The sequence below is a fragment of the Montipora foliosa genome, chromosome 1, assembly GCF_036669935.1.
Source record: "Montipora foliosa isolate CH-2021 chromosome 1, ASM3666993v2, whole genome shotgun sequence".
Lineage (NCBI taxonomy): Eukaryota > Metazoa > Cnidaria > Anthozoa > Scleractinia > Acroporidae > Montipora > Montipora foliosa.
In genome coordinates, this window is record NC_090869.1 from 30,732,890 (window position 1) to 30,760,536 (window position 27,647).

Here is a 27,647-nt window from a genome sequence, read left to right on the forward strand (position 1 = left end):
AAAATACTTGGGATGTGGGTCCTCTGCGTTGAATTCTGAGAACGTATTTCGAAATCAGTCACTTTTACAGAGAATATGAAGTAAGATACGACTTTTATTTGTCGCATTTCTCAGCATTTCTTAGTAGCTGCTCCTTCCCCGGGTGCTGCAAAGGTAAGCATCTATCGTGCGCATTGGGGTGTGTACGACAATTACACAAGAGTTTATCACCAAGATAAGCAGAATCCTTTCAATTTTAGGTAAAAGAACCCGCACACTTATCGCAAAGAGTAGGGCATGTAGTTCCTGGTGTTGTGGTCTGTCTTCTATGGTGTATCATGGTTGGGGGGGGGGGGGGGTAAATGCTCGGAGATATTAGCTACACCAAGCTACTCTAAAAATCCGAGGGTAAATAAAGATATATGATATGATATGATATGATATGATATGATATGAGTTAACTTTTAGTTATTCTAGTATTTATCACGTCCAATGTGATCTTGATCAAATTACTGGAAAACCTGAAGTCCTAGGCGGACCAGATTTTTGGCGGACGCATTTTTTGTGGACGTTTAACCCAAGCTAACACTGAATAAGCCAAGATGTTACGCAAGAATTGGCTTAGACTTCATAACTAAGGAACTGACTATTAACTGCCATCAGGACCTGTTTCAGTTAATGTACCTTAAAACCTATTTTCTTCTCGAGGCACTGAGTCCAAAAAATTATATTTTGCTTTAGTGCTTGTTTCAGTCTATCCGTTTTCTTAACTTTCGTTTACACATGGTCGTTAAAATTTTAAGTTCAATCGTGTTTCGATTTGTTTTAATGTTAGGCTAATATTAAAACAAAATTAAATGAAACCCTTTCAAAGAGAATTAGAATTAAGCGTTAATGTTTTGGAATGAAGAATCTACGACAACTGATCACTCGTTGTCGATCGATCTAGAAAAGAACAAGAAGCTAATTGTCTAGATACCTTTCTTGCAAAGTTTTCCTTATTTCCCCAACTTGACTGATTTTTCCCTTGCGTAGATTTACGGCTGGCTTCTTCGTTGCTATTTTAACTTTCTTTTCTTTTTCATCACGGTTTTTCGACTATACCGAGAAAGAAAAATACTTTTATTTCTCGTTTGTATCCAACCTATCTATGTATATCCAGACAATTATGTTTGTCTTTGGAAGCTGAGAAGGATGTGAATGACTTTGTTAACCATAAAGGAACGATGACAATCAGTACCATTTGGAAATGTTCTCTCTATTTGTATTAAACATCTTGACACAGACAAATAGAGCCTCATTTTTATAAACTTGATTTCTTAGTGGCTCAAGTGACCTTCAACAGGCGTAGCAAGTTACTGAAACACGGACTAAGCAGATTGCACTGAGCTTTCTTAACAGTGGTCATCCAGGTAAGCAGTGTGATACAATCTATTCAGTGACAGCACGAATGATTGCCTTGATTTTTTAATTCCCAAATTCGTTCATGTACGAGTCGTTTATATGCCAAATTCCATCGTTCTATTTGCGGCTGTCGAAACTTCTTTCTCCCGGCACAAAACGCTGCAAAGCGAATGTTTGTTAGAATAATGTAACCACAAAATATTATTTGTTTGAATTTTATCAGTGCTGATTTTGTGCTTTTTGCTCCTGATTAAAAGCTTAACTCAGTTCTTAATTGGACTCCATAAAGCCGCGCAAGGATTCCAAGTGAGACTAAAAGTAATGAAAATAATAAGAATGAAAGACTGTGCTACTTATGCCCAGAAATGCATCTAATTAGATGCAACCCAATTTTGATATCCAACACAAAGTGTCCCTTTAAGTCAAAGCCTTTTCTACCTATTTCCAACAATTAGGCAAGGGTAAAAGTTAGCGTTGTTTTTAGCTTAGGGTAAATTCAGCTGTTTATCCTTACTTGAGGAGCAGCATTTTGGGGACACTTTGTCACATTAATTGTCTGCATTTGGTTTTTCCCGAAGGACCATGACAAGGAACAGGGGAAAACAGAAAAATAGATGGAGTAAAACCTATGATAAACATGAAGGAAAGTGGGAAAAGCCTAAAGGTAATTTGATGCAACCGTCAAATGCAAAGAGTCAACAACTTTGTCACACTAGAGGTTGAACGCCTTAATTTGGCACATAGAAACCCCTGCAAATGCAAATTCTCGTGGTAAGCGAAGAAGACTTGGTTGCCAGGGAAATATAGTTCAAGACAATTTAAAATTGAAAGAAATGAATATATATTTGAAGTGCGGTCTATAGACGAAAGAGACTAGAAATGATCCTCGCTCTTTTCTGGACAGACTGAGCAATTGTCTTTTATAGGCACTTGAAAAATTCAGGTGGCTCCAACAGAATTCGAACCCAATTGCTCAAATTGTCCTGAAAAGAGCGAGGATCATTTCTCTCTTTCGACAACTTAACTTACTGTACGTGGTCGGTTAGCTTTCAATAACTGTCATTTAGAGTTAGTCTGCAGTGTGCACGTGTCAGACACCGGTTTCAGATCATCAGTTTGATTAACGTATGCTGTCCCCATGCACTGAACCTTTCCCTACGAAAGTTCGGCCCCGGTGATTACAGAAAATACCACACTCTAAAGTACAAAGTGCTGGGTTCAATAAGTCCGGAGAACTTTAACTTTAATTCTCCAATGGCCAGTACAAACTATTTTAGGTGAAGGAAAAGGCACCTACAAACAAGTTTGAGGCGCCTTGATCAAGCCTTTAACTTAATCTCAAAGTTGGTTTTACTGAGTCGGCAACCTAAAAAATGGACCAATAGCTGACTTTTCTGTATGTTAAGGCGATTCCCTTGTTTTGCACCGCACATCTCATACTGTGCATAACATTGCGACTTCGAAGATAGCAGCCTTTCTCGCCAGACATAATAATAATAATAATAATAATAATAATAATAATAATAATAATAATAATAATAATAATAAATAGAATAATGTAGTGCCATATCCGCTAACTGCACTATGGCTCTTTACAAGACTACTAGAATTAATTTACCAAACAATTACAAAAAAGCTTTTTTGAAAGGTATGTCTTCAGACTTTTCTTAAAAATAGCTAATGAAATACCAGGCTGTCTCATATGAATGGGCAGAGCATTCCACAGCCTTGGACCAGCCACTGCGAAGGCCCTATCACCATAAGTCTTTAATTAAGACCTTGGAACAACCGTTAGAGACTGATTGGATGACCTGAGACTACGACTAGGAATATACTGTGTTAATAAAGAAGAAGTAGGGGCTAAATCATTCAGAGATTTAAAAACCAATAATAAGATCTTAAAAACAATACGAGGTTCCACTGGTAACCAGTGGAACTCAAAAAGTAATGATGAAATATCAAATTTAGAAAGACGCTTAACGAGACGTGCGGCCCAAGTTCTGTACAGACTGTAGCCTCTGGATCTGGTATTTTGGCAGCCCGGATAAAAGTGCGTTCCCATTGTCTAACCTACGAGTTATAAAAGCATGAATGAGTATTATACACCTTATTCCAAAATGGCCGCCATTTAGATATTCTTCTGTTTTTATTGAAATTAGACCTTGATGCCTCGTTCAAGGCAAAATATTCTTTTGAATTTTCAGCTCAAGAACGAGGCATCAAGGGCTAATTTGAATATAAACAAAAGAGTATTTAAATGATGGCCATTTTGGAATAAGGTCTATTGTAGACTCCTCTGTTAGATAGCTCCTTATTTTAGCTATCCTCCTGAGATGGTAGAAAGCTGATTTCCATATAGCACTAATGTGTTTCTGAAATGTTAAATTATTGTCAAAAACTATACCTAGATTACGAGCCGATGCTGATGCTTGTACTATCGAGAGCTGATCAAAAGTAGCTCCGATTTGTCGCTGTTGAGCTTAAGCATATTACAATGAGAACATCCAGTTGTCTATCTCACGAGCACAGGCTTCAATTTGAGAACCTGCTGAGGCCTCCACTTCGCCACCACAGGAATCGAAGGACAAGTACAACTGGGTATCATCGGCATAAAAGTGAACTTGAAACCCATGTTGTACCTTCTCACGATGTCCCCGAGTGGCGAAGTGCAGAGCAGGTAGAGTATGGCGCCTAGTACAGACCCCTGAGGCAACCGCATGCCAATGGGCGATGTGGAGACCTCTCCCCCTAATACTAACGAACTGGTATCTATTTCAAAGACAGGAGATAAACCAAGAGAGCACAGAGCCAGTGATACCAAACCGAGTAGCTAGCCTATTTAGTAAAATAGTATGGTCTTCAGTGTCGAACGCCGCGGACAGATCTAGCACTAGTAAAATGACAGACTGATGATTATCTAAAGCAACCAAATGAACTCTGAGAAGAGCCGTCTCAGCACTGTACAGCTGCTTGTAAGCAGATTGGAAAACTTCATCAAGGTTATTTATCATGATATAATCTATTCGGCAGCTGCAGAGCAACAGCTCTCTCAGCAAGCTTTGAAGACAATCAACAAAGGCCGCTTTTGCTGTTCAAAAGCTTTTAAGAAGTTGTTGTTTTGAATTCGCCCCAGTCCTTTTGCGGAAAATGATCATTTTGAAGCTGAAATTGCCCCTTTGCCGTCCATTTGCCGTCCATTTGCCATCCATTTGTCGTCGTGTTGCGAAGAAACGAGCACGGTGACCCCCATTTTTAATGGTTTTATTTACTCGTAATAAGTATAAGCAAAAACATATTTTTAGGATCAAAAGAGGTGGATAGTAGAAGTTGCAGCTTTTACATTTAAACGACGTGAAACTGCATTTGGAGCCAGACACTGACTGTAGCGGTCTAATTTTCCATTTTTCATCTGGTTTGACGGTATCCTCTCTCTCGATCAACTCTTCGATTAGAACTTCCCTCTCTGTCGGATCTTCAACGATGACACCACTAGCCGCCTCCTCCTCTCTGATCTTTGACCTAAATTTTCGTCGAAGCAATACCCAGTGATCTCTGACACCTCTCTTGTCTTTGACGCGAAACTGTGGCGAGTCTGATAAAATATAAAAATGTTACACTGGTTAAAAATATTATTGAAAAGATCTTGAAATCCCAACGTTTCGGCTACTAAAAAGAAGGCTTATGTTAGTAGCCGAAACGTTGGGATTTCAAGATCTTTTCAATAATATTTTTAACCAGTGTAACATTTTTATATTTTATCATGGAACCACCTGGTTACAAATCAGTTTTTAAAACTGTGGCGAGTCTATCTGATTAAGCTTTTCAGCGATAGAATCCCACGCATCTCCTCGGCCGACGCTTCCTTTCTTGAAAGAAAATACACCACTGACAATCATTTCCCTCAGCATCAAAACGTCGTGCTCATCGGTCCACTCCATAGTCGCTCTACATAAAGTATAAACACAAAAATTAGCAAACAACACATATTTGAGCATTCCGCCGAGTTCCCGGCCGTCCTTGCAAGGCCAAGTCCAAGTAAATCGAAGGAAAGTTCTCCATAAGTTTCATTTGACTTCGCCGAGTCTTTTTTTTACTCACTTACCTACTTGAAATGAAGTCCAAATTGTGTAAAATTCCTCGTAACACTTATCGGTACTAACATGACTACTCAAAGCCACACAATCTTATCACTTAGTAGGTTAGCTATCAACGTAAAACAAGACTGATCTAGGTACAATTTACTAGATTTTACCTTAACTTAACTCGTTAAATGAACTTACTTTGATGCGAGCTGTTTGTTGTCGTTGTTCATGTTCAAATCTACCGGAAATAAATTTGACTTCCGGTCGGCGTCGCCGTCGCAAAAATCTGCGTTGCTAAAGGTCCCTATTTGCGCCTTCGACGGGACGCCTCGGAAGTAAGAAGACTGTTTACTTTTTTCAACATTTCAGAGTCGAAAGAACCAACGGAAAAAAAAGGCAAAGGCAAGGGCGAAGAGTTACCAACAGAGGAAGCAAAAGGAGCAAGTCAGGGAGCTTGTGGAACATCTGCAGATGAAAAACCAGGTAAAGGCAGGAAGTAACAATAGTATAGCTAACGTAGTTGCTAGTGTGATGTTCGAAAGACCAGAAAGAGCTTCCAAGCATTTTTGTCAGACGGACCATGAAGCCGGAAGTGGGGCGATTTCCCTTCAACTGCCTCGAGACTGTGTCAAGTTTTTGTTTCAACATTGCTTCTTACATGGACGGTTTGGTGGTAAATTTGAGGAAAAAATAAAAATAAAATGAATTAGTGTTTATTGTCACTCTGAAAACGCCCTTGGTTAAGCTCTCTAATGCAATAACTTGATGAAGAAAAGAAAAGAAAATAGGAAAATTGCACACAACAAAGCACGGCAATCGCGAGTCAGTGCATCATTCGATGCTTTTGCTGTGTTTGGTGTCAACACGTTGAAAACATCATTTTATTCACGCTTATACAGTGCAAAGCAGTGCTAGAAAATCAAATGCTAAGGGCCTGAATCGATTGCCAGTGAACCTCTGAGAAGGCCCACCCTCCCTGAAATTAAGATGACTTGATTTAAAGCAAGGCTTCCAACCCCAGTTTATCAGGAATTTTGTTTAACGTTTCTTTTGTGGTCCATAGAATGGTCTCTTCTTTAGCGATAGTGAGACTGAAATATTGTGTTACCTTGTTTGGGCCTGGGAATATAAGGGTTCTGCGGAGCAAGCAGTGAGACTCGACTTTGTCTCTGACAAAACTCGGGTACACGTTAGATTGGGTTGCTTTCTTTATTCCAGATGGCAGAAAGAAGGGTTATTGGGCAAGAAAAATGGAAGACAAAAAAAGCAAATTCAAGGGCAGAAAGGAAGGTGAGTCCAACAGTCCACTAAATTTTCCAACGAACTCAATGCTCTATCTTCTCTACTTTGGGCAAAGTGTGGTTAAATACTCATAAGTTTTTGCAGATCCTGGAGACGATAAGGAGCCAATACAAAACCAAACCCGACCAAAACCATTGAAAATGGAAACATCCCAGGATAGCCAACCAAGCACCAGTAAGGTACAAGGTACGTGAACTAAGAGCCATAGCGTTTGGGAAGTCAGTTGGTGGAATATGCAAGAGGAAAGTTTAGTGATAATGCGACACTAAACGGCGAAGATCGCAGGTTTAAAAATTGTAAGATGTAAATGTCATGATTTTAATTAGAAATTGTATGTGCATAACTATGTGGCATTTAACTGTAATTCACAGAATAACGTCAATCTGCGCTGTTTTAGTCTAGGCACTTTTTCAAAAATAGTTTGCAATTCTTTACAGTAAAGGGTAAAGCTTAGCAAACCTGAATTTTCCGACTATCAGTTAATAGGCCACTTTCGATATATTAAAGTTCAGCTTGAAAGAGAGGTTTAGACGACAAAGACAGAGGAGGAAAGTGGATGATATTCTAATATCTTTCACATTCATTGCAATTCGTTTCTATTGTTTTCGTCCTCTCTGCTTCACTATCAAGCTGGATATTGATATTTCGAAAACTATGGCCTCTTTACTTCTCTAATCCATTCCGCAGAGATTAGATTCCACAAAATGATGTCACTTATTAAAATGACCCGTGACAATTAGACACGGTAACTGGTGGCATATCCTACCTAAGCCTGAAGTTATGAGATGAATCATTTAGCCAAAAAAGGCATACTCAGAGAAAATTTATAGCTCCACCTTGGAAAACTACAAATTTTTCTTTTCAAAGTAGGGCGGTTGGTGACTGAGATGAACATCTGTTTTTCCCTTTTCGAGAGTTCGCTCTATCTTCTTCTTAGGAAATGCTAGTAAGCTCAAGGAATAGAGCGGTTTTCAATTGAGTGTCGAAAGTAATTAGATAATTACTTTGGTTTTGGTTTTGGTTTGGTTTTTCTGTGCGTTCCTATTGGGTGTGCGAAAATTTTCTACCAATCACTGATGAGGTTTGATTTGTCAGCCAATCAAGTTAGGAAGAAAAACCAATAAAGATATTGCTCGACATCACGAAAGCGGGGAAGAAATTGGCGTGTAACGATAGCATTACGTTTTCGTTTCTTTTTTTTTTTTTTTTTCCGTTCATCCGTTGTGTATTTTGTTTGACGAATGTTCTGTTAGACCTATGATTTGATGTGCCTTCCGAAAGTTTTGTTTTGGTTTGGTTTTGTTACACGGTCGGCGGAATGTTGTGTTGACGGACATGGCGTGGAGAATTAACAAGCATGGTGGCGTTTACAAAAAAGGAGCAGCTTTTCCCTTGCAGAAGCGATACCAAATTGCCGCATCCTATCTTCGAACTGGCAGTTGTGGTGCTGCTGCAGCGGAGAACATGTGTACTTACGACACTGCGCGAAACATCGTCAACAAGTTTTTGACGACTGGCCTTTTTGACCCGGGAGGAAGAGGTTCACCGCACACGATTATGCCGCCATGGAAAGTGGCCTACCTGGAAGCACTTGTTACACACGACCCATTTATGTATCTCACTGAAATCCAGAAAGCCCTTCGAGACGACCTAAACTTACCTGTAGCTGAAATTCCATCTATTCCTACAATTTGCAGAACTCTTATCAGTTTAGATTTAACGAGACACAAGGCAGCAAAGGTACCATTGGAAAGGTTTACACCTCAGAACAGAGCTCGACGAACGGCTTTTGTGGAATGGAGAAGAACTGTTGACCCAAGAAAGCTTTATTTTGTTGACGAGACTGCTATTCAACTCGTTAATGGGGTACGAACCACTGGACGGTGCCACACAAATAGCAATGTTCCCGTAGTCACGAACAGAGGAGACGAACGCGTGAAAATGTCAGTATTAAGTGTGATCGGCTACGACAGCGGAATCATTGGAGCATACCCTATCCACGGAAGCTTCAACAGACTTCAGTTTAACTACGGTATGACACAATATTTTGTTCCTTTAATTCCACGCGATTCATTCCTGGTAATGGACAATGCTTCGATTCACAATGAAAGAGACCTAATAAACATTTTAGCACCTAAGAACATTACCCTTGTTAAACTACCACCGTATTCTTATGACTTCAACCCAATCGAACTTGTATTCGGTAGTGTCAAAGTGTATGTTAGGAGATGGCCTGAGCTACTCAGTGCCAACATGTCATTTGCCATTGTAAATGCATTTTTGCAAGTTCATGTCCGCAGCGTCCAGAAATTTTACCGCAAGTGTTGGCAAGTTATGAGTTAGTAGTTATTACGAACCCTTTGCATTCTATTTAACAAATAGATTCCATGTTGCCGTGCGTCTGTTCAGTAATAGATCACAGATGACGTCAAAATGTGGTAAGAACAAAAAAGTGGCACAAGAGGCGATAGCCGAGTGTGTCACTGATGTTCTTACCACATTTTGACGTCTTCTGTGATCTATTACTGAACAGACGCACGGCAACATGGAATCTATTTGTTTTATATAATAAAGAATTAAACTTTATTCGCATAAAAGCTGATGGTGACGTCAATCGTGCGTCTGTCCTCTAATAGATCGTAGGCAAGAACCAATCAAAATCGGGTTTCGACAAAACACTGACCCCCGGTCAACTGACCCCCTTACTGACCCCCCTACTGACCCACTATAAAATCAATGGGAAAATGAATACTGCTTACTTAAGCCTCAACAACCCTTTTTAAACGGCATTGTTCAACAGTATTTAAGTCTAAGCACCCATTTTAAAAAGGTTAGTTTTCGATTATTGTTGTGATGGCCGATTACTTCATGTAAGCTAACCTTTTTAAAATGGGTGCTTAGACTTAAATACTGTTGAACAATGCTGTTTAAAAAGGGTTTTTGAGGCTTAAGTAAGCAGTATTCATTTTCCCATTGATTTTATAGTGGGTCAGTAGGGGGGTCAGTAAGGGGGTCAGTTGACCGGGGGTCAGTGTTTTGTCGAAACCCATCAAAATCCGTGAATAACTTGGGTTATTATATAAATTGGAATAGTCTAGCTTACAGTACAGGATGCAAAATAGGACTTATCAAAAGGGGTGTGTTAGTGTGTGTGTGGTGGGGGAGGGGTGAGGGTAGGTGGCCAAATGTCTTCTTGAAATGGTTTAGTTTTGAGTTTAGACCATAATTTCTTGAAAAGATGTTGAATTGGTAAAATTTGAAAAGAAAATCTAAGGTTTGTTCTCTTGTGCGACCTATCTGTGCCTGTCCCCTAAGTAGGTTTCCTTCATCCATCTCCCCTTATTGGTAATGAGGCATTCAAATAATTTTTTGCCAGATTGCAGACTACCACCTCTGCATCCCTGAGCATTGTGAAGCCAGTGCTATGCCAAAGTTTTCAACTCCTCTGGTTTGAAGAGCAGTTTTGGAAAGCTTGTTTCCAAAATGGTGCAGTGAGTCTTAAGTAGAAATAGAGCAGTGTTTTCACATTTTCAATGCTACTGGTATTTCCTTACTTAAACAAATGACTTCAAAATATGTTTTGGGTCTACAAAAAAGTCAACTAACCTTTCGTCTTTTATGACACAGGATTTCATATAATTATTTTCTCGATTGAAACTTTGAGCTTAAAAATGTGTGGATGAACTTGTTGCTTCAACACAGAGGTGAATTGGATTGGTAGTACAGTAAAAAGCAAATTTTAAGGTTGAAAGATCCCTTCCTGATAATGTCATTAGAACTAAATGCTACTGACATGACAATCATAAAACTGCAACTGTCATTACACAATATGAACTGATGTAAAAAATCAATTTTTTTTTTGTAATTTTGTTTGTTTGGTTACTTCATGATTCCTTTTTTTTTTCTTTTTTTTTATATTGAGGAAGGTACATTTTTGTTTTTGTGGATGGAGAGGCTGGGGTACAAAAAGTTGACAGTACATTGTATTCTAAAAAGGATCAATAATAATTGATCCCTTTCAGAATAATGTATATGTGCTGAAAAGGGGTGGCAAACAGTAGCAGGGAAAACATGGATCTCAGAATTTCGGTATATAATTTAAATGATTTTTAGAGAATTTTGGTTTACAATGGGTCATCAAGACTTGTTTTTGTATGCCCCTTCCTACCTTTGAGTAACAACCTTTTGTGCTTAAGGTCTCAGACTTACATACATAATTTGGATTTTACTATTTGCCAACCCTTTTATGTTAAGGATATATGTGATAAAATTGACATTGTAGTTGCTCTCAAAGAACCACCAACATGTAATGAGTTTGAAGAATGAGAACTGAAAATATTTAATGCAATTTTTTGCTGGAATGCTTCAGACTTGAGAACTTGTGGATTTTAGTTTACCAAGATGCAACTTGAGAGTCTCTCTACTTGCAATGTTAAATAATGTTTGCAACATTTCATTACATAATACCAAAACATTAAATTTAAATGTCCTCCAAAAAAGTTGTCGACTGTTTCTTTGCAATCACCCGATGGAGATAGGGGAATAATAGGAGCATGTAAGCACGTTTGCATGGGGGTGGTAGATAAGATGTGTCTCCTTGTTGTAAAGCGTTACATTCCCACTTTGGGGAGGTGAGGGAGTCTTTGGTTGAAAAAGACTGGTACAAAAGATTGTCAAGCACATTGCCACTGTGTGCCATCCATATTGACAGAAAGCTTTGCAAGATCAGGTTTAATAACTCACCCATTAAAAGAGACAAAGGTTGTGACAACCAATGCCAATGAAAGCCAGCTAGTAAAGGTAAGTGTGTTCCAAATATAAATCTGTAGCCACTGTATTAGCACTCATTTATTATCTTCTTTTTCTTTGCTTTGTTGTACGATTTCAGCCATTTATTTATAAAATGACCATTCAGGGCTTCAGGTTTTATATAAGCTTAAGTGTACTGCCCCACTTGTCCTTTTGTGCTAATACTTCCACAGCATCTGACAATGGAGGTGTGCAGACTGTGGCTTATGTGATAAAATTAATTTCCATGATTTTTAATATCAGGTAATTTTGGTTGTATTTTCACAAATGCAGTAGACCTTACCAAAATTTTGTGTTGTTTTCAAAATCCTACTTGTATTTCACGGACACACATGAGAAAAATGGATGAAAAGCAGAAAGTTAACAGGGTAATGCGATGTTTTCTCGGGCAGCTTCATCCTAATTCATGTTCTCTTTCAAGAGGGTAACAATGTAGCATGGCACATCATGATATAATAGCTTTTTTCAGGGTGTCAAGCAGCACATCAGCTCAAGAAAATAGAAAAATTGGAAATTTGACCACAACAAAATAGGAAAAACGTGAAAAAATAGGAAAAAATATAAAATTTCACAAGTAGCTTACACAGCACATCGGCTTACCCACACAAGCCTACAATCTTTTTTTAAAATGATCTTCACTACCTTCTGTTCCATCCTTACAACTTTAGTTTGGAAATGTCAGTTATCCTTCCATGACAAAACACTCACCAGTATATACCGGTAGTCACCTGGCCCCAGTTGTTCAAATGATGGATAGTGCTATCCACCGGATAAATAACTATCCAGTGGGTAAGTTATAGCGAAACCAATTCCATTATCCAATGGATAGTGATTTATCCAGTGGATAGCGTTATCCATGGAGCCTGACAGACACAGTATGAAGTATGATTGCTTCAAATGCTACAGCCCTCCAAAACCCAATTGAGCTCCCCAGCACTATATTTGAAGTTTCCAAGAACTCAGCAATAGTTAAGTTTTCTTGAAATCAACAATCATGAACAATAAAAAGTTCACAAATTAATCCTTTTTAGTGTAAAGGAAAAGAAATTGATGCTCTCCCAGGGCCCATACCCCTGAGTACATTTTTCTTTCAGGGTCAAGGGCTAGAAATTTCACTTTAAAAGGGTGATGAACAAAACACTGCCCACCCAGTCAACAGTCAGTGTGGACTACCCCGAAAGAACTACTGAATGTAACTGAGCTGTTTAACATTTTGTAAGCTATTTAGATTGTCATTGTTCAGAATGATCTTATGGCACTGTAACCATGAGACATCCGTATGTATACATGTTTGGTGTTAAAGTCCCCAGAAACACTATTGAAAAAAGAAAATTTTTTTATGCTGATGCACATATAGACTCGAGCTTAAATTCTAGCTCAAATTTTCAAATGTAAATTCTCAAAGAAAAGTTTTGAACCAGACCAACAAAAAGCGACAATAAAAATGAATGAATGAATTAACATACGGAAATCAAAAGTCTTGCCAGGACAATTATAATCAGTGACACACTCAAAACATCTCTTGACTGTGCTATAATTCATGAAGTAAGTACCCATACTCTCATATAACTACGCTTGCTCATTGTTTTAATGATGCAAATAATTGCTGAGCTTTAATAAGCAGTCAATGGACTAGCAGTTCGAATCTGCTTATGTCCAAAACGTGAAGAGAAGAGGGTGTATTTTTTCACAAATGTATTGCCAAAGGAAAGGTGGAAAAGTGACGAAAAACTCCTTTCACGTTGAGAAGAAATGTTGCACAGCTCAAAGGCGGGGCCTACCATCCAGAGGGTGCCCACAATGTGGGCAAAAATGGAAATCCTGTGCCTCACAAGTGTACCCACAGTGAGGGCACCTGAATGGCCTTCTGCCACTTGTGTGCCCTTCAGGAAAACTTAAGAAGCTTGACAGGGGGTCTGGAAGTGCAGAAGAGGAGGGAAGGGAGTCTTTTGCACCAGAAAAACTTAACACAAGTGATGATGGTGGTGATAAAGATAGTGGTGATGATGACGAGCCAGTTGAGGATGAAGTTAGACTAACCAAAAAATCAACAGTTTTACCAAAATCAAAGGAAAACGAGGAAAAACAATCATCCAGCATGTTGGAAAACTGTGGAAATAAAGCTGAAAGTCGGCGGAGGTTTTCACAATCATCCACTGTCATAGTACACATGGGTTGTTGTAATTGAGCCTGGCCGCTTGCTTCATTGGTCGTCAGATGGTCAAGCACAGTGTTTACATTTTCCCCACATTCCCTGAACAACTGCTCCAAAGTTGTAAAGGGAATGTGAGGAAAGGCTGCCTCCAGTTGTGTGAGGGCCATGACTGCTGACGGCTGTCTTTCTGTTACCTGCCCATGGTTCTCTGTCTGCACGATTTAAAATAAAGGTTTATATAAATTAACGCATCCGTTGATTTTCAGAACACACTTTAACAATGTTTTCCTCCAAAACAATTTTGACATCCTCCAGGAGGATAATGACATTTTACTCACATCAAGAGCACTAGTAAATCACAATTCTATTACTACCTACTGTGAAGGTTGTTATACAATCCAGGCGAAATGGAAATTAAAGTTGGTTTCGGGATGGACCTTCACAAAAGTTATGGGGATTGGGGGAACAAGGATAGGTGCATAAAAATGTCATTTATAGTAAACAACAAGAAATATCAATTATTTAAATTGCGGGTATTATCCATCTAAAAGGGCCACAATCAGATGGTTTTTAATTGTATTAATACTACGTTTCGTTCTTCAGCACCATGCTATGGATTTGATCATCCAAAAATAGAAAAAACACCACTTTTGAACACTTATTAGACATGGAAAAACAAGACAGCACTTATTCATGGGGTAAATATGCATTATAGAAGGTAGCAACCAATACATTTATATTTACTTTTTTTCCTTTTATTTACTTACCCTCTGCATACTGCCTTCTGAATAGGCCCTCAAAGCCCTTGCATGGTTGGTTAGGAATGGCAGCTTTTTCTCCTCTTCTGAGAGATTTGCCATGAAATTGTTGACAAATCTGTTCATTTGCTCATTTTTGTTTTCATCCTTCAAACGCTTTGCTTTAGCTACATGTAGGGTAAAAACGAACAAAACTGAACGCAGTGTAAAAAATATTGAGGAAAAGGCTCACCAACGAATTTAGTACAATCCATATCTCAATGGCAAAAAAATAATAATTAAGCTTTAACCTTTCTTCATGAAGAAGATATTTGCATTACTGCTAAAAAGGTAAAAACACTTTGCTTGCTCTCCACAGGTCTACATCCCTTTTTCATTTATCAACTTAACGTAGTAAAAGGAAAAGTGCATTTCCCTTCACCCATTTTACCGATAATTCAAGTTTACTGACCATCTCTGGTAGCCGCAGCTACACAAGTTGACAACCTTCAAATACATAATTTTTGATCTTAAAGAAACAGACCAAGGAGGGTCGCACGGCTGAGGTAAGCTTTGTTGCAAACCTACCGAAAATGAAGATGTTTGCATCACCGTACTGTATCGAGAAAGAGGTAGAAACCATTTTGCTAGCCGTCCACAGGTGAACGGTTATCCCTTTTTCTTTCATCTATTATCATTAACATAGTAAAAGGAAAAAAAATTCATTTCCGTTCGTCAATCTTTACGATAATTCTAATGAAATATCTAGTAGAGTAACAGTTTACTTACCGGCTCTGGCAGCCGCAACCGAAGTGGCACTCGCTTTTTGTCCAGAATTTGCTACTGCGAGAACATTAGCAGCGGAAACAGTTCCGAGAGTTCCGGCGACCGCAGCGACCGGTGTTGTTGTGGTGCTGGTGACTGTGGATGTCTCTATATTCCTCAAATTGCGGTGATAGGAATTTCTGTGCCGCGTTCTGGTACAATTCAGGCAGACACAGTCCTTCCAAGGGCAACTCGCTCTATGAGCGTGTGTAACCCTTGTTGAGACCCCATGGTTTTTACAAAAATTACAAAAATGTGGGCCAGGCATACTAGACAACAAAGACAAAATCGTGACCCAAACAGAAAAAAAATTGTTTCGCCCTAGCTACGGAGCGGTCACACGATTTTCCCGCCAAAAGGACGCCGTTCGCCACTAGCCGTCAGCAGAAAGCTACACAGCGTTTGAATACATGTATATTTTTTCCTTTAAAAAAGAACCAGACTATGGGTACTTTCTCCGGTTGTCTGTTAGACTATCGGCAACCGCGAATGGCTCTGAGAATAATTTGGTTTTACAAAAGCAATTTCATCAAAGAATACAAACTCATCCCCCTGAGTTGTGACCCGTAAAGCAGAGAATTTCAATGGAGACTTTTCAAAGCATAAGGCAAAATATTAAACGAAGTACGAAATATTAGCCTAACTTACATCACACCGCCCAAGTAGTTCTTCCAAAAGAAGAAGAAGACGAGCTGGTAAGCTACCGAACAATGAAGCTGGCCAGCAATATTCCTGAAGGAGGCCAACGCGAAGTCTTGCGTTTACGGCACGAAGTGGGGAAAAACATGTATCTACGTTCCCAAATACCGCTCCCGTAAATAATGATACCCACCACAACATCTTTCCGTTCCAAAGCATTTATTCCAATGCCATTTTCATCTAAATACAGCTCTCAAAATCTCAAAAGCCCGGCCGACGATTCACAGTCATAAAGAAATGGCGGCGATTGAAAGTTCGCGAATTCAGTGGTGGATATTTGATCCCTGTTGATTGGTTAGTTTTTTCATGACGCCATAGAGTGATACAATGTTGTATTTCATTGGGTAGTTGTTTACAATTGGTTTTGGTTTTACTTCTCCTTGTGATTGGCTGAGTAATTGGTTTTTAATTTAATTGGTTTTGGTTTTACGACACTCAATTGAAAATCGCTCTAATTCACATTCTTATAATATAATTGCTAGGCTTAAATTTACAATTAAATGATAAACGATCATGATGAAAGCATCAATTTATAGCACAAGCCAATTTCTCTGAAGACGAGCGAAGAACATGAGACAAACGAAAGCGAGCGAGGAACGCTTAAATCTGACCTGGGTTTTATTGGACAGGGAAGTACTCAGAATGAATCCTACATGAACGTATGCACACTCAACGAGGAAAACCGGTCCTGTCTCTACATAATCTGATAACTTGGAAAACGTTTAATGAAGTCTCAAGCATTTTTTTAACCAAGCCCAGCTAATTTCCGTTGATGAACGATATAATTCAGGTCGCCTTTGTAGAACACCTCTCTAATTTCTTCTAATAGTTGCTGAGACAACGAGGTTTACTGCTTTACTAATTTCAAAGCAAAGACCAAATGAACTGAGTTCCAGCCACCAACATTTTCTGGTTTACCTTCACTGAACTACTGGGGTAGTTTCAGGCTGTGAGAGACACTGCCTCTTGCAGAATTTTGAGCAAAGAAGAATGAACATCGCAAGAGATTGTGCTCGCTAATGTTCTTTGCGACCTTTTTGGTGCTCAAGCAAAGAACGTCTTTTGTGCTAACCATTTGACCACAAAATTGTTTCTCCACACTCTACGTTTAGAGCTCTGGCGTTTGCAGAGAATAGAATGAATTAGAGGGCTGCTTTGCTGCACTTTTCAGAAATAAAGACATAGGTAACTTTATAAATCCCTTTTATGGCAGGAACGACAAGACAAGGCGAAAACGGCAGTGGACGTGGAGCTTCACTAGGACGTGAGAGAAACCGTGAGACATCATCGATTGACAGAAGCAAACCTCAAGGTGAGCACACGGAAAACCTCATCATCGCATGTCCGCGAAGTAATACTAAAATTACTAATTTCGCTGTTCAAGAACTGAAGCACAACCTTATTATGAGGTTTTCGCGTTGCTTTCAAATCCTGCTCTTTTCCGACCGGTTAGTTCAGTTGGTTCAGTCGCAGATTACTGAATGGAAGGTCGGCGTTCACTGACTTAATTAAGGCCGAACCAGCAATAACGGTCTTCCAAACCTGTAATCTTGCTCTTTTCCGACCAGTTAGTTCAGTTGGTTCAGCCGCAGATTACTGTGTGGAAGGTCGGCGTTTACTGACTTTATTAAGGCCGAACCAGCAATAACGGTCTTCCAAAACTCTAAGAACAAAGGAATGTCTTTCTGCTGAATGATATCTGTAAATAGATGTACATTCTAATTTCCTTGGATAAGGACGATCATTTGGGGGTCTCGTTTATCCCTAAACCCACATTTAAAGTTAATTAATGAATACACCGATAACGAAAAAAATAGGAGATGCAAATACCTTGGTGTTTCCCAGGACAGTCTTTTAAAGCAATGTAACAAATTTGTGGGCACAACGCTATACAATACCGTTAACTATCATTTTTAAACTTGCTTCCTCATTGAATGATAAATGTACTTACGAAGTAATTCTTGCTGGAAATGCATTTGATTTTTGCCACAGCTAAAAGAAACCAAGAAGAACACGAACGAAGATCTGGTTCTGTGAATTCATCGACACAAAACAAGAGACCGCCGTCTCGTGGACCGTTCCAAGGAAAAAGTCCCTCCTTGGACCTCAAATCTTTGAAAAAAGAGGATGCTATCGAGGTTGTCTGTAAGCTTAATGAAGAGATGGCTCATTTGAAGTTCCTTATGAGATCTCAAAAGAAGCAGCACAGCAGTGGTGAGTTCATCTCCGATTTAATTTGCACGTTAGCCGTATCCTGCAAGGCACCTCAAAGTGAGGAAAAGAACACGATTATTGCTGCAATAAAAGACTCGTCATTCCTGAGATTAAAAATTTCCCCTTTACTTGATTGTTTTCAAGTATCAACAGCCACACATGACCACGATTCTGGGCAAGAGTTTTTTGAATGTCTTATCATGGTCTTTTCATCCTATTTGACGCATTTGCCTAGCTCGTATGCTGACCTTCCGTATGACCTGTTGAAACGAGCCTTGGAACGTTCGGATTTGAGAAGGAAAGAAAGACTGGAACAAGAGTTGGATGCTTTTAAGCAAGCCAGAGATGGCATCATCAAAGGTGAAAGGCAAAGACTCGTCAAACGTTACCCCAACAGAGGAAGAAGAAAGCCACCAGACGATTTTAGATACATTCCGATCTGTCCAACAAACAAAGAAATCACGAATCGAGAAAGACCTTTCCTGCCAACGAATATCATAAAGGGGCGATACGAGAATGCAGAGCATTACCTCGATGTCCAGTTTCGATTGCTTCGAGAAGACTTTCTTGAGCCACTGAGGGAGGGTATTCACGAACTGGTCCTAAACATACCAAGACAACAACGAAATCAGCTTGGTATGAAATCTTACCGTAGTGTTACCATCTCCGGTAAGCAATTTGAGAATTATGGCATAATATATCAAGTACAAATTGATGTTTCTGGATTCAACACCAGCAGATGGGGTCATTCACGACTCATATACGGCACCTTTCTTTGTCTTTCACAAGACAACTTCAAGACAATGCTTTTTGCAACGGTTGTAGAACGAGATGAAGAGAAACTGAAAAAGGGCAGAATTGGGATTGAATTTATAGGAGACCAAGACGTTTGGGACATTGAGAACCGGAATTGCAATTACCAAATGGTCGAGTCACCTGCCTATTTTGAAGCCTACCGTCATGTTCTTAAAGGGTTGAAGGAACTGGATGGACCAACGTTACCGTTCAAAAAATACTTGATCGAGTGCAGTGAAGAAATCGATCCACCTAAATACTTAAGACGTAATGACTCCCAGCAGCCGCTTTGTTATGATCTCAGCAAGGCCCTCGATGTCTCAGATGAATGGAAGGCCACTGCAGTACCTGTTTTGCAAACTGAAGCCTGGCCTCCAGTAAAGGTACTTCCCCTAAACACTTCTCAATTAGAAGCTCTGAAAACAGCAATTACAACTGAATTCTCTGTCATCCAGGGTCCTCCAGGAACTGGTAAAACGTTCGTTGGGACTAAAATTGTGAGATGTTTACTTGAAAACCGTGATGCATGGGATCCTCAGCACAACTCACCAATGCTGATGGTATGTTACACAAACCACGCACTGGATCAGTTCCTGGAAAAGCTCCTGGAATTCCTTCCCAAACGAGAAATAATTCGTGTGGGAACACGGAGCAAAAGCGTCCAATTAGAGGACTGCAATTTAAAAAAATTCACCGACAGAAGTAATAGGCTGAAATACAAATTCCGTGAAGTCCACAACCGGATGAAAGAACATGTCAACGAGATTACAAAGTGGAAGAAAAGTCTTGCAAAGGCAAGCATGCAGCCGCCGTTGTTGGAATTTGATGATCTAGAGGAAATGATGAATTTCGCACACGCAGACCAGCTCTCTAATGCAATATTTCCCCATTACGTGGCAAACAAGAGCCAAAGACCAGACAACACTTTTAGGCTGTGGCTATGCGACAATCATTTGGTGAATTCCTACAATCAGAGTACGCAAGGCGAAGAAGAAGATGAGTATGAAGCAATGGAAGCTGGGTCAATCCTACCAGAAACTGGTTCAGATGAGGTTATTGAAGATATTATTTTGGCTGAAGCATCAATGGATGTCGGTGATAACAACAAAAACGCAAACCCTGAAACAGACCTGACTGACCCTGCAATAGAAAGAGCAACTGGTTCTTCACAATATGATCAAAGCTTCAGTCAAACAGAGGAACATTTCCAGAAGCCAATTTCAGAGGAAAACGCTGAATTCCTTTTTCAAGGACAAGACCAGTCAGCTAAAAATGAAGACGAGGATGAAGGGTGGACAGTCGTCAGTCACAAAAAGAAAGCTAATACAGTCTTTGGGAAAGCCTTTTATTTCCTAAAACAAGAGAACGAGGAACACGGCGACAGCTCAAATTCAACCAAAGGAAAGGAAATTATTACTGCTGACATTTCTACTGTAAAAAATGAGCTTAAAGACCAACAAATGATGACTACTGCAGAGATGATGCGTGTCGACAATATCTGGACTTTAAAACGACTAGATAGACTGCGATTGTATCTTTCCTGGGTTGAGAACTATCGTGAACATTGCAGAGTAGAAGTTCGGACAAGTGAACAAGAATATAAAAATTTTTGTACAGAATTAGAGGCAGTTTCATTTGAGCAAGCGGAGGAAGTCATACGTCAGGCTACTGTAGTTGGAATGACAACAACGTCTGCAGCTAAATACCTTTCGGTGCTTAAAAACGTAGCTCCAAAAATTGTTGTCATTGAAGAAGCTGCTGAAGTGATGGAAGCCCATATTCTTACTTCTCTTACACCAAATACGGAGCACACCATTCTTATCGGAGATCACAAACAACTACGTCCAAAAGCTGCAGTCTACAAATTAGCACAAAGGTACAACTTGGAGGTCTCTTTGTTTGAGCGGATGGTAATGAACAACATGGATTGCAAACGTTTATCCGTACAACACAGAATGCGCCCTGAAATAGCCGCACTGACAAAGAGAATCTATGACCACGAAATTGTTGACCACGAATCGGTGAACAATTTTGAAGACATATCTGGCATGTGCTGCAATTTGTTTTTCATTGACCACAAACAACCCGAGAGGATGGTTAGCGGTTTACAGAGCTATGCTAATGATCACGAGGCACAGTTTATAGTGGCACTTTGCAAATATCTTCTACTACAAGGATACAAGGAAACACAGATCACAGTTCTAACAATGTACATTGGTCAGTTGCTACTTCTCCAAGATCAATTGCCAAGGTTAGCTTTTAAGGAACTAAAGGTCTGTGCAGTTGACAACTTTCAAGGTGAAGAAAGCGATATAATTCTTCTCTCACTGGTGCGAAGTAACACAGAGGGTCGCATCGGTTTCCTTGCTGAATCCAATAGAGTCTGCGTTGCACTCTCACGGGCTCGCAAAGGGCTATACTGCATTGGAAACTTCAGCTTACTGAAAAGCAAGTCCGATTTGTGGAAAGAGGTTGTCAATGATTTAGAAGCAAAAAATGGCATCGCCGATGGTCTACAGCTTCTTTGTACGAAACACAATAACGTCACAGTTGTAAGAAAAGAAAGTGACTTTAATCCATTAGGAGGATGCAATATGCCTTGTGGTGACCGTCTTTCATGCGGTCATGCTTGCGACAGGCAGTGTCACGTATCGAGCCACAAGTTAAATAATTGCAATAAACCATGTCCTGGTAGATGTCCTAATGAACACACATGCCCTCGCACGTGTCACCATCCCATAGCTTGTGACCCGTGTTGCCGCGAAATGACCAAAGTAGTCCCCAAGTGTGGCCATGAACAACAAATACCATGCAGTGTTGAACCTGAAACGTTTCCCTGTAAGATGAAATGCGAAAACAAGTTGCCCTGTGGGCATTCTTGTGCTAAAGAATGTGGGCAGAAGTGCACATTTAACTGTCAAGTTATTTGCAAGAAATTCCTTTCATGTGGACACGAAACAACGCTACCGTGCTTTATCGATCCCACAGAGCACAGTAACTGCAAAGAAAACTGCGACAAAGTTCTTGATTGTGGACATCCATGTTCAAAGAAATGCCGAGAAAAGTGTCAGTGTGAGGCCGAAATTAACATTACCTTGGAATGTGAGCATACGAAAAGAATCATGTGTCGAAAAAAAGAGGATCCAATTCAGTGTGGTGAGAAGTGCAAGCGAAAATTGGACTGTGGTCACGATTGTACAGGATTTTGTCATGAGGACTGCACAGGAAGGAAATGTGAGGTTGAGGTTTTGAGGGATCTTCCATGCGGTCACCAGCAAAGTCTGCCTTGTTACCAACAGTCACAAAGTGGTTTTTGTTACCCTCCTTCTTCAAGAAAACTGAAACGGGGTCGCAAGAAGAGCTCCTCGGTTCGCGGCCAACAACGCCTCAAGGCTCAGTGTAAGGAAAAGTGTAATAGGAAATGTGGGCGGGGTCATTCGTGCCATAAAACCTGCCACATTGGTTCACCTTGTGATGACTGTACGATACAGGTGGACATGACGATTCCTTCATGTGGACATATCATTCAAAAGCCATGTCACATCAACCCATCGTCATTGAAATGCAATCAGCCATGCGATAGGCTAAGGGCCTGTGGGCACCCTTGTAAAGAAATCTGCAGCAAAAATTGTGAGACTAATCCATGCAAGGATCTCGTAACAAGAACTTTGCCATGTGATCATCTGGGGACTTTAAAATGTTACGAAAATCCTGAAGAAGTCATTTGTAACAAGATGGTTCAAGTCAAACTAGCATGTGGGCACGAAGCGTCTGTCAAATGCCATGTTGCCAAAAATGAGTCAAAAAGTGTCTTATGCAAGGTGAAGTTAGAAAAACAATTGCCCTGTAAACACAAACGCATGCTATCTTGCTTTCAGAATCCTGAGGAATGCATCTGCAAAAAAGAGGTCAGCGTTAAACTTCAATGTGGCCATATGAAGTCTATCCCGTGTAGCGTTGTTACAGCGGAACTACCATATGAAAACTGTATGATTAAGGTAAAACGAGTATTGTCATGTGGTCATGAAGCAACCCTGGTCTGTCATGAAAAACCAGAGGACCATCTTTGTAATCAGAGGGTTCAAGTCGACCTTTCTTGTGGACATAAAAAAAACATAACGTGCAGCACAGCAGAGGAGGAGCTTCTAGGTGTGAACTGTGAAACAATAGTGGCACGTAAGTTACCTTGTGGCCATGAAAAAATGGTGCATTGTTCGCTTGATCTGAACAAAGTAAGGTGTGACGCCCCTTGTGAACGCTTTCTTCCATGTGGACACCTATGCACAAACAAATGCGGCGATATATGTCCTTCTCGGTTAACGTGTTTAAAGAAATGCAGGAAACAGCTCAAGTGCAGTCATCAATGTCCCGGTAAATGCTCTGAGGATTGCAGCCAGTTCAGTTGTCAATTGATGATCGAAAAGAATCTTAATTGCCCAGGGAATCATTCCCAAAAATTGGCCTGTAGTAGGGATGCGAAAACCGTGAAATGCCAAGAGCGCTGTGAAAGAAATCTAGATTGCGGTCATCCGTGTGCCGGTAAATGCTCTGAAGATTGCAGCCAGTTCAGTTGTCAGTTCATGGTCGAAAAGAATCTTAACTGCCCAGGGAATCATGTTCAAGAAATGGCTTGTAGTCTAGATCCGAAAACCGTGAAATGCCAAGAGCGCTGTGAAAGAAATCTAAATTGTGGTCACCCGTGTCCCGGTAAATGCTCTGAGGATTGCAGCCAGTTCAGTTGTGAATTGATGGTCGAAAAGAATCTTAACTGTCCAGGGAATCATTCCCAAAAATTGGCTTGTAGTCGAGATCCGAAAACCGTGAAATGCCAAGAGCCCTGTGAAAGAAATCTAGATTGTGGTCACCCGTGTCCCGGGAAATGCTCTGAGGATTGCAGCCAGTTCAGTTGTGATTTGATGGTCGAAAAGAATCTTAACTGTCCAGGGAATCATTCCCAAAAATTGGCTTGTGGTCGAGATGCGAAAACCGTGAGTTGCCAAGAGCGCTGTGAAAGAAATCTAGATTGCGGTCACCCGTGTCCCGGGAAATGCTCTGAGGATTGCAGCCAGTTCAGTTGTGATTTGATGGTCAAAAAGAATCTTAACTGTCCAGGGAATCATTCCCAAAAATTGGCTTGTAGTCGAGATCCGAAAACCGTGAAATGCCAAGAGCCCTGTGAAAGAAATCTAGATTGTGGTCACCCGTGTCCCGGTAAATGCTCTGAGGATTGCAGCCAGTTCAGTTGTGATTTGATGGTCGAAAAGAATCTTAACTGTCCAGGGAATCATTCCCAAAAATTGGCTTGTAGTCGAGATCCGAAAACCGTGAAATGCCAAGAGCGCTGTAAAAGAAATCTAGATTGCGGTCACCCATGTCCCGGTAAGTGCTCTGAGGATTGCAGCCAGTTCAGTTTTCAATTGATGGTCAAAAAGAATGTTAACTGCCCAGGGAATCATTCCAAAAAATTGGCTTGTGGTGTAAATGCGAAAACCTTGAAATGCCAAGAGCGCTGTCAAAGAAATCTAGATTGCGGTCACCCGTGTCCCGGTACATGCTCTGAGGATTGCAGCCAGTACAGTTGTCAATTGATGGTCAAAAAGAATCTTAACTGCCCAGGGAATCATTCCCAAAAATTGGCTTGTGGTCAAGATCCGAAAACTGTGAAATGCCAAGAGCGCTGTGAAAGAAATCTAGATTGCGGTCACCCGTGTCCAGGGAAATGCTCTGAGGATTGCAGACAGTTCAGATGTCAATTGATGGTCGAAAAGAATCTTAACTGCCCAGGAAATCATTCCCAAGAAATGGATTGTAGCCAAGACCCGAACACCGTGAAGTGTCGCCGAAGAGTACAGAAAACCTATGATTGCGGTCACAAGGAGAGAGTTAAGTGCATCGAATTCAAAACAGCTACCTGCAAGGCAGCTTGTCGACGTCCTCTGAGATGCAATCACATGTGCAGGGGTATTTGTGGGAAACCCTGTTACCAATATCCCTGTAACGTCCTTGTAGAAAAGACCCTCTCTTGTAATCACAAGGTTAAGATGCCCTGCAGTTATTCACCTGATAATGTACGATGCACTAACTTCTGTCTAACAAAACTACCGTGTGGTCATCGATGCCCCGGCAAGTGTAAAGAGTGCCGCGATAGAGGCTCTCATGAAATATGCCAACGTCCATGCAACCGAATTCTTGTTTGTTCGCACCGTTGTAAAGCCGACTGCAGAGTTCCATGTCCACCATGCGACAGAAAATGCGGTAGACGTTGCCCTCATACGAAGTGCTCTCAAAGCTGTTCAAAACCATGCTCTCCATGCAACAGACCGTGTAAATGGAGTTGTCCTCATTACCAGTGCAGTAACCTGTGTGAAGAGGAATGCGACCGCCCCCGATGTGATGAACCCTGCTCTGAGAGGCTACCATGCAACCACCCTTGCATTGGGTTGTGCGGAGAAAACTGCCCCACATTATGTGCCACTTGCGACGCGGGAAAAATTTCCTCTATGGTAAGTGATGGACAAAACAAATTAAGAGAGACGACAAGATATGTTCAACTTTTCGACTGCGGTCACATTCTAACCGTTGCAGAAATGGATTCGTGGATGGACAAAGAAATGGGTAGAAATGTTCAACTCTTTCGATGTCCTCGGTGCTCAACCGCGATCACATTTAGCTATCGTTATGGAAACCAAGTCAAGAGGACGCTAAAGAACGTAAAAAATGTGAAGGATGAAATTTGCAAGCTTGGAATTGAAAAAGCAACGTTAGCACGGAATCTTTTTCATCAACTTTGCAAGCCTCCAGCCATCGTCACCAAGATTCAAAAGCTCCCACTGTCCGAGTCAATGGCATTAGATACAGTAAGACCCCTCGACATACTCACAGTATTCACTCTTAACAATCATTTAATTATCGTTCATGAAATTGAGCAAGCGCAACGCAGTTTGAATCGTGTGGCAGTTCAAAAAAGTCTGAAGCTACACCCTAATATGAAAAACGTCTTGGACCACATCACATGCGTCCTGGGAAACATCACACCTTACCTGGAGAGTCACCAGCCAGATTTGAGAACTCTTAGTCAAGTGCATGAGCGCATAAGAAAGTGTGCCCTTTTCGCTTCACTTTTGGAAATCCATAGTGAGGCAATAAGGCGCCAAAGTTCATTCTCGAGGAATTTCGAGATGCGTTTGAAAAAGGCAACCAATCAGTTTATCTCGTTCCTTAAAGAAAATGATGATACTTTGACAATTGAGCGACTAGACAGAATGGTCGCTCTTTCGCGAAGCGAAATTGGGCTTGCATCACTCCCATTTAAAAAATCCGCTGACTTTGAAAACTTTCCAGGCACTGGAAAAGACTTTTGGAAACTGTGCCAACATCACGAAGTGTATTTCACCAGATCGATTTTCCGTGATGGGGAGGAAGTGAACGAATTACGGAAGAGGTGTGTGCAGTGCGTTAAAGAGGAGGGCGGCGACTAAGGCGTGTTCCAGCGAATAAGAATTGGGAAGGGTGGAATTGCTAAGGGGTTGTAAAATTGGGCCGCGGTCTTCAAATGAGGGAGAAATCAAACACCTGAAGTATTGATTGATTAGGCAGCTTCTCCGCATGCACTTGGGTACAACGGAATTGAAAAGAATACTAAGATCGGGTATCCAGTAAGAGTGGAAGAATTGAATGCAGATACCAGCGGCCGAATCAATGCTTATCCGTAACAAACAACACCACTAAAAGGAATCTAACATTCTGGAATTCATGTCATGCTTTTTCACTGACCGTACAGCATGCCTTACCTTCAGAGTTTTGAACAAACTTAACGCAAGAGGAATAGAGCGTTCACATAAAATTAGCGAGAGAAATCCCCAGACTGGGAAGGAAAGGAAAGGAAAAGGAAAGCAACTTCTAGTCGGCATATTATGACGGTTCATTTTGCCTCCAATCAAGCAACCTTGAAATTGCTTTACAGGCCATTATTTGATGCAGTGTCATGTTGTGTGCTTTTATCATGACAAAACAGCTTATGTTAAAATTCATTTTCCTGACCTTAGGGATTGCTAAAAAAGTATCCAGTATTTGCAAACATTCGGTGTTCCTGTGCATTGTCAGACCCAAGCAGTGGACAGGTCAAAATGTCCAAGTACATTGTAATCATCTCGTTTCTTTTGCTAGCTGCCCACAGGCGCTCCCTTCCTCTTTTCTTCCTTTTAATTTCCAAACTAAACGTGACCCCTTTTTAAAGCGAGCCAGACACTTGTGTCAGTTCAAAATTTTTGTCTGTTTTCACCGCAATTCCCATGCGCGTCTCCTCTGCCAGCATGCCTTTTCCACTTGCCAATGAGGAAACGAAAATTACTGTTATAGAGTGTTGTTAATTGCTTTTCTAGGAATGTAAGTAACATTTGTTAAGTAAGCAGACTTTGCAACAAAATTCGTCTTGAATAAAAGGACGACAGAAGGGAACACGAAGAACATATATTGTTTGAAATGAAGCAAATAGCTCGTCCTTCTTTAAAAACAATTATTAGTTACAGACAGCAGAGAGATTTCATGCGGAGTCATTTTGCACAAGCTTTTTTATCCGAAATCGATTAAGTAACTCCCATAACAAAGTAGATTGTGTCTTGCTTGGATATTACTTCTTGTACTGTC

General features: G+C 40.5%; 1 protein-coding gene across 2 annotated transcripts; it reads left to right on the top strand.

The window, feature by feature from the left end:
- On the top strand, positions 1–27,647 carry LOC137996465 (uncharacterized). Of its 2 annotated transcripts, none has more exons than XM_068841910.1 (8): positions 1–80; positions 1,303–1,391; positions 1,962–2,047; positions 5,835–5,948; positions 6,684–6,755; positions 6,852–6,953; positions 17,206–17,304; positions 17,985–27,647. In XM_068841910.1, exons 3-8 carry the CDS (start codon positions 1,966–1,968, stop codon positions 26,477–26,479), a joined length of 8,964 nt encoding a protein of 2,987 aa, XP_068698011.1. In that variant the 5' UTR covers positions 1–80; positions 1,303–1,391; positions 1,962–1,965; the 3' UTR covers positions 26,480–27,647. The 2 variants fall into 2 exon arrangements, with proteins under 2 accessions (XP_068698011.1, XP_068698003.1); XM_068841902.1 differs by having other exon boundaries at positions 7–153.

Coding starts and splice junctions, on each gene's coding strand:
- LOC137996465 (XM_068841910.1), top strand. CDS start 1,966: ATGACAAGGAACAGGGGAAAACAGAAAAATAGATGGAGTAAAACCTAT. Junction 5,949..6,683: donor ATCTGCAGATGAAAAACCAG/GTAAAGGCAGGA, acceptor TCTTTATTCCAG/ATGGCAGAAAGAAGGGTTAT. Junction 6,756..6,851: donor ATTCAAGGGCAGAAAGGAAG/GTGAGTCCAACA, acceptor AAGTTTTTGCAG/ATCCTGGAGACGATAAGGAG.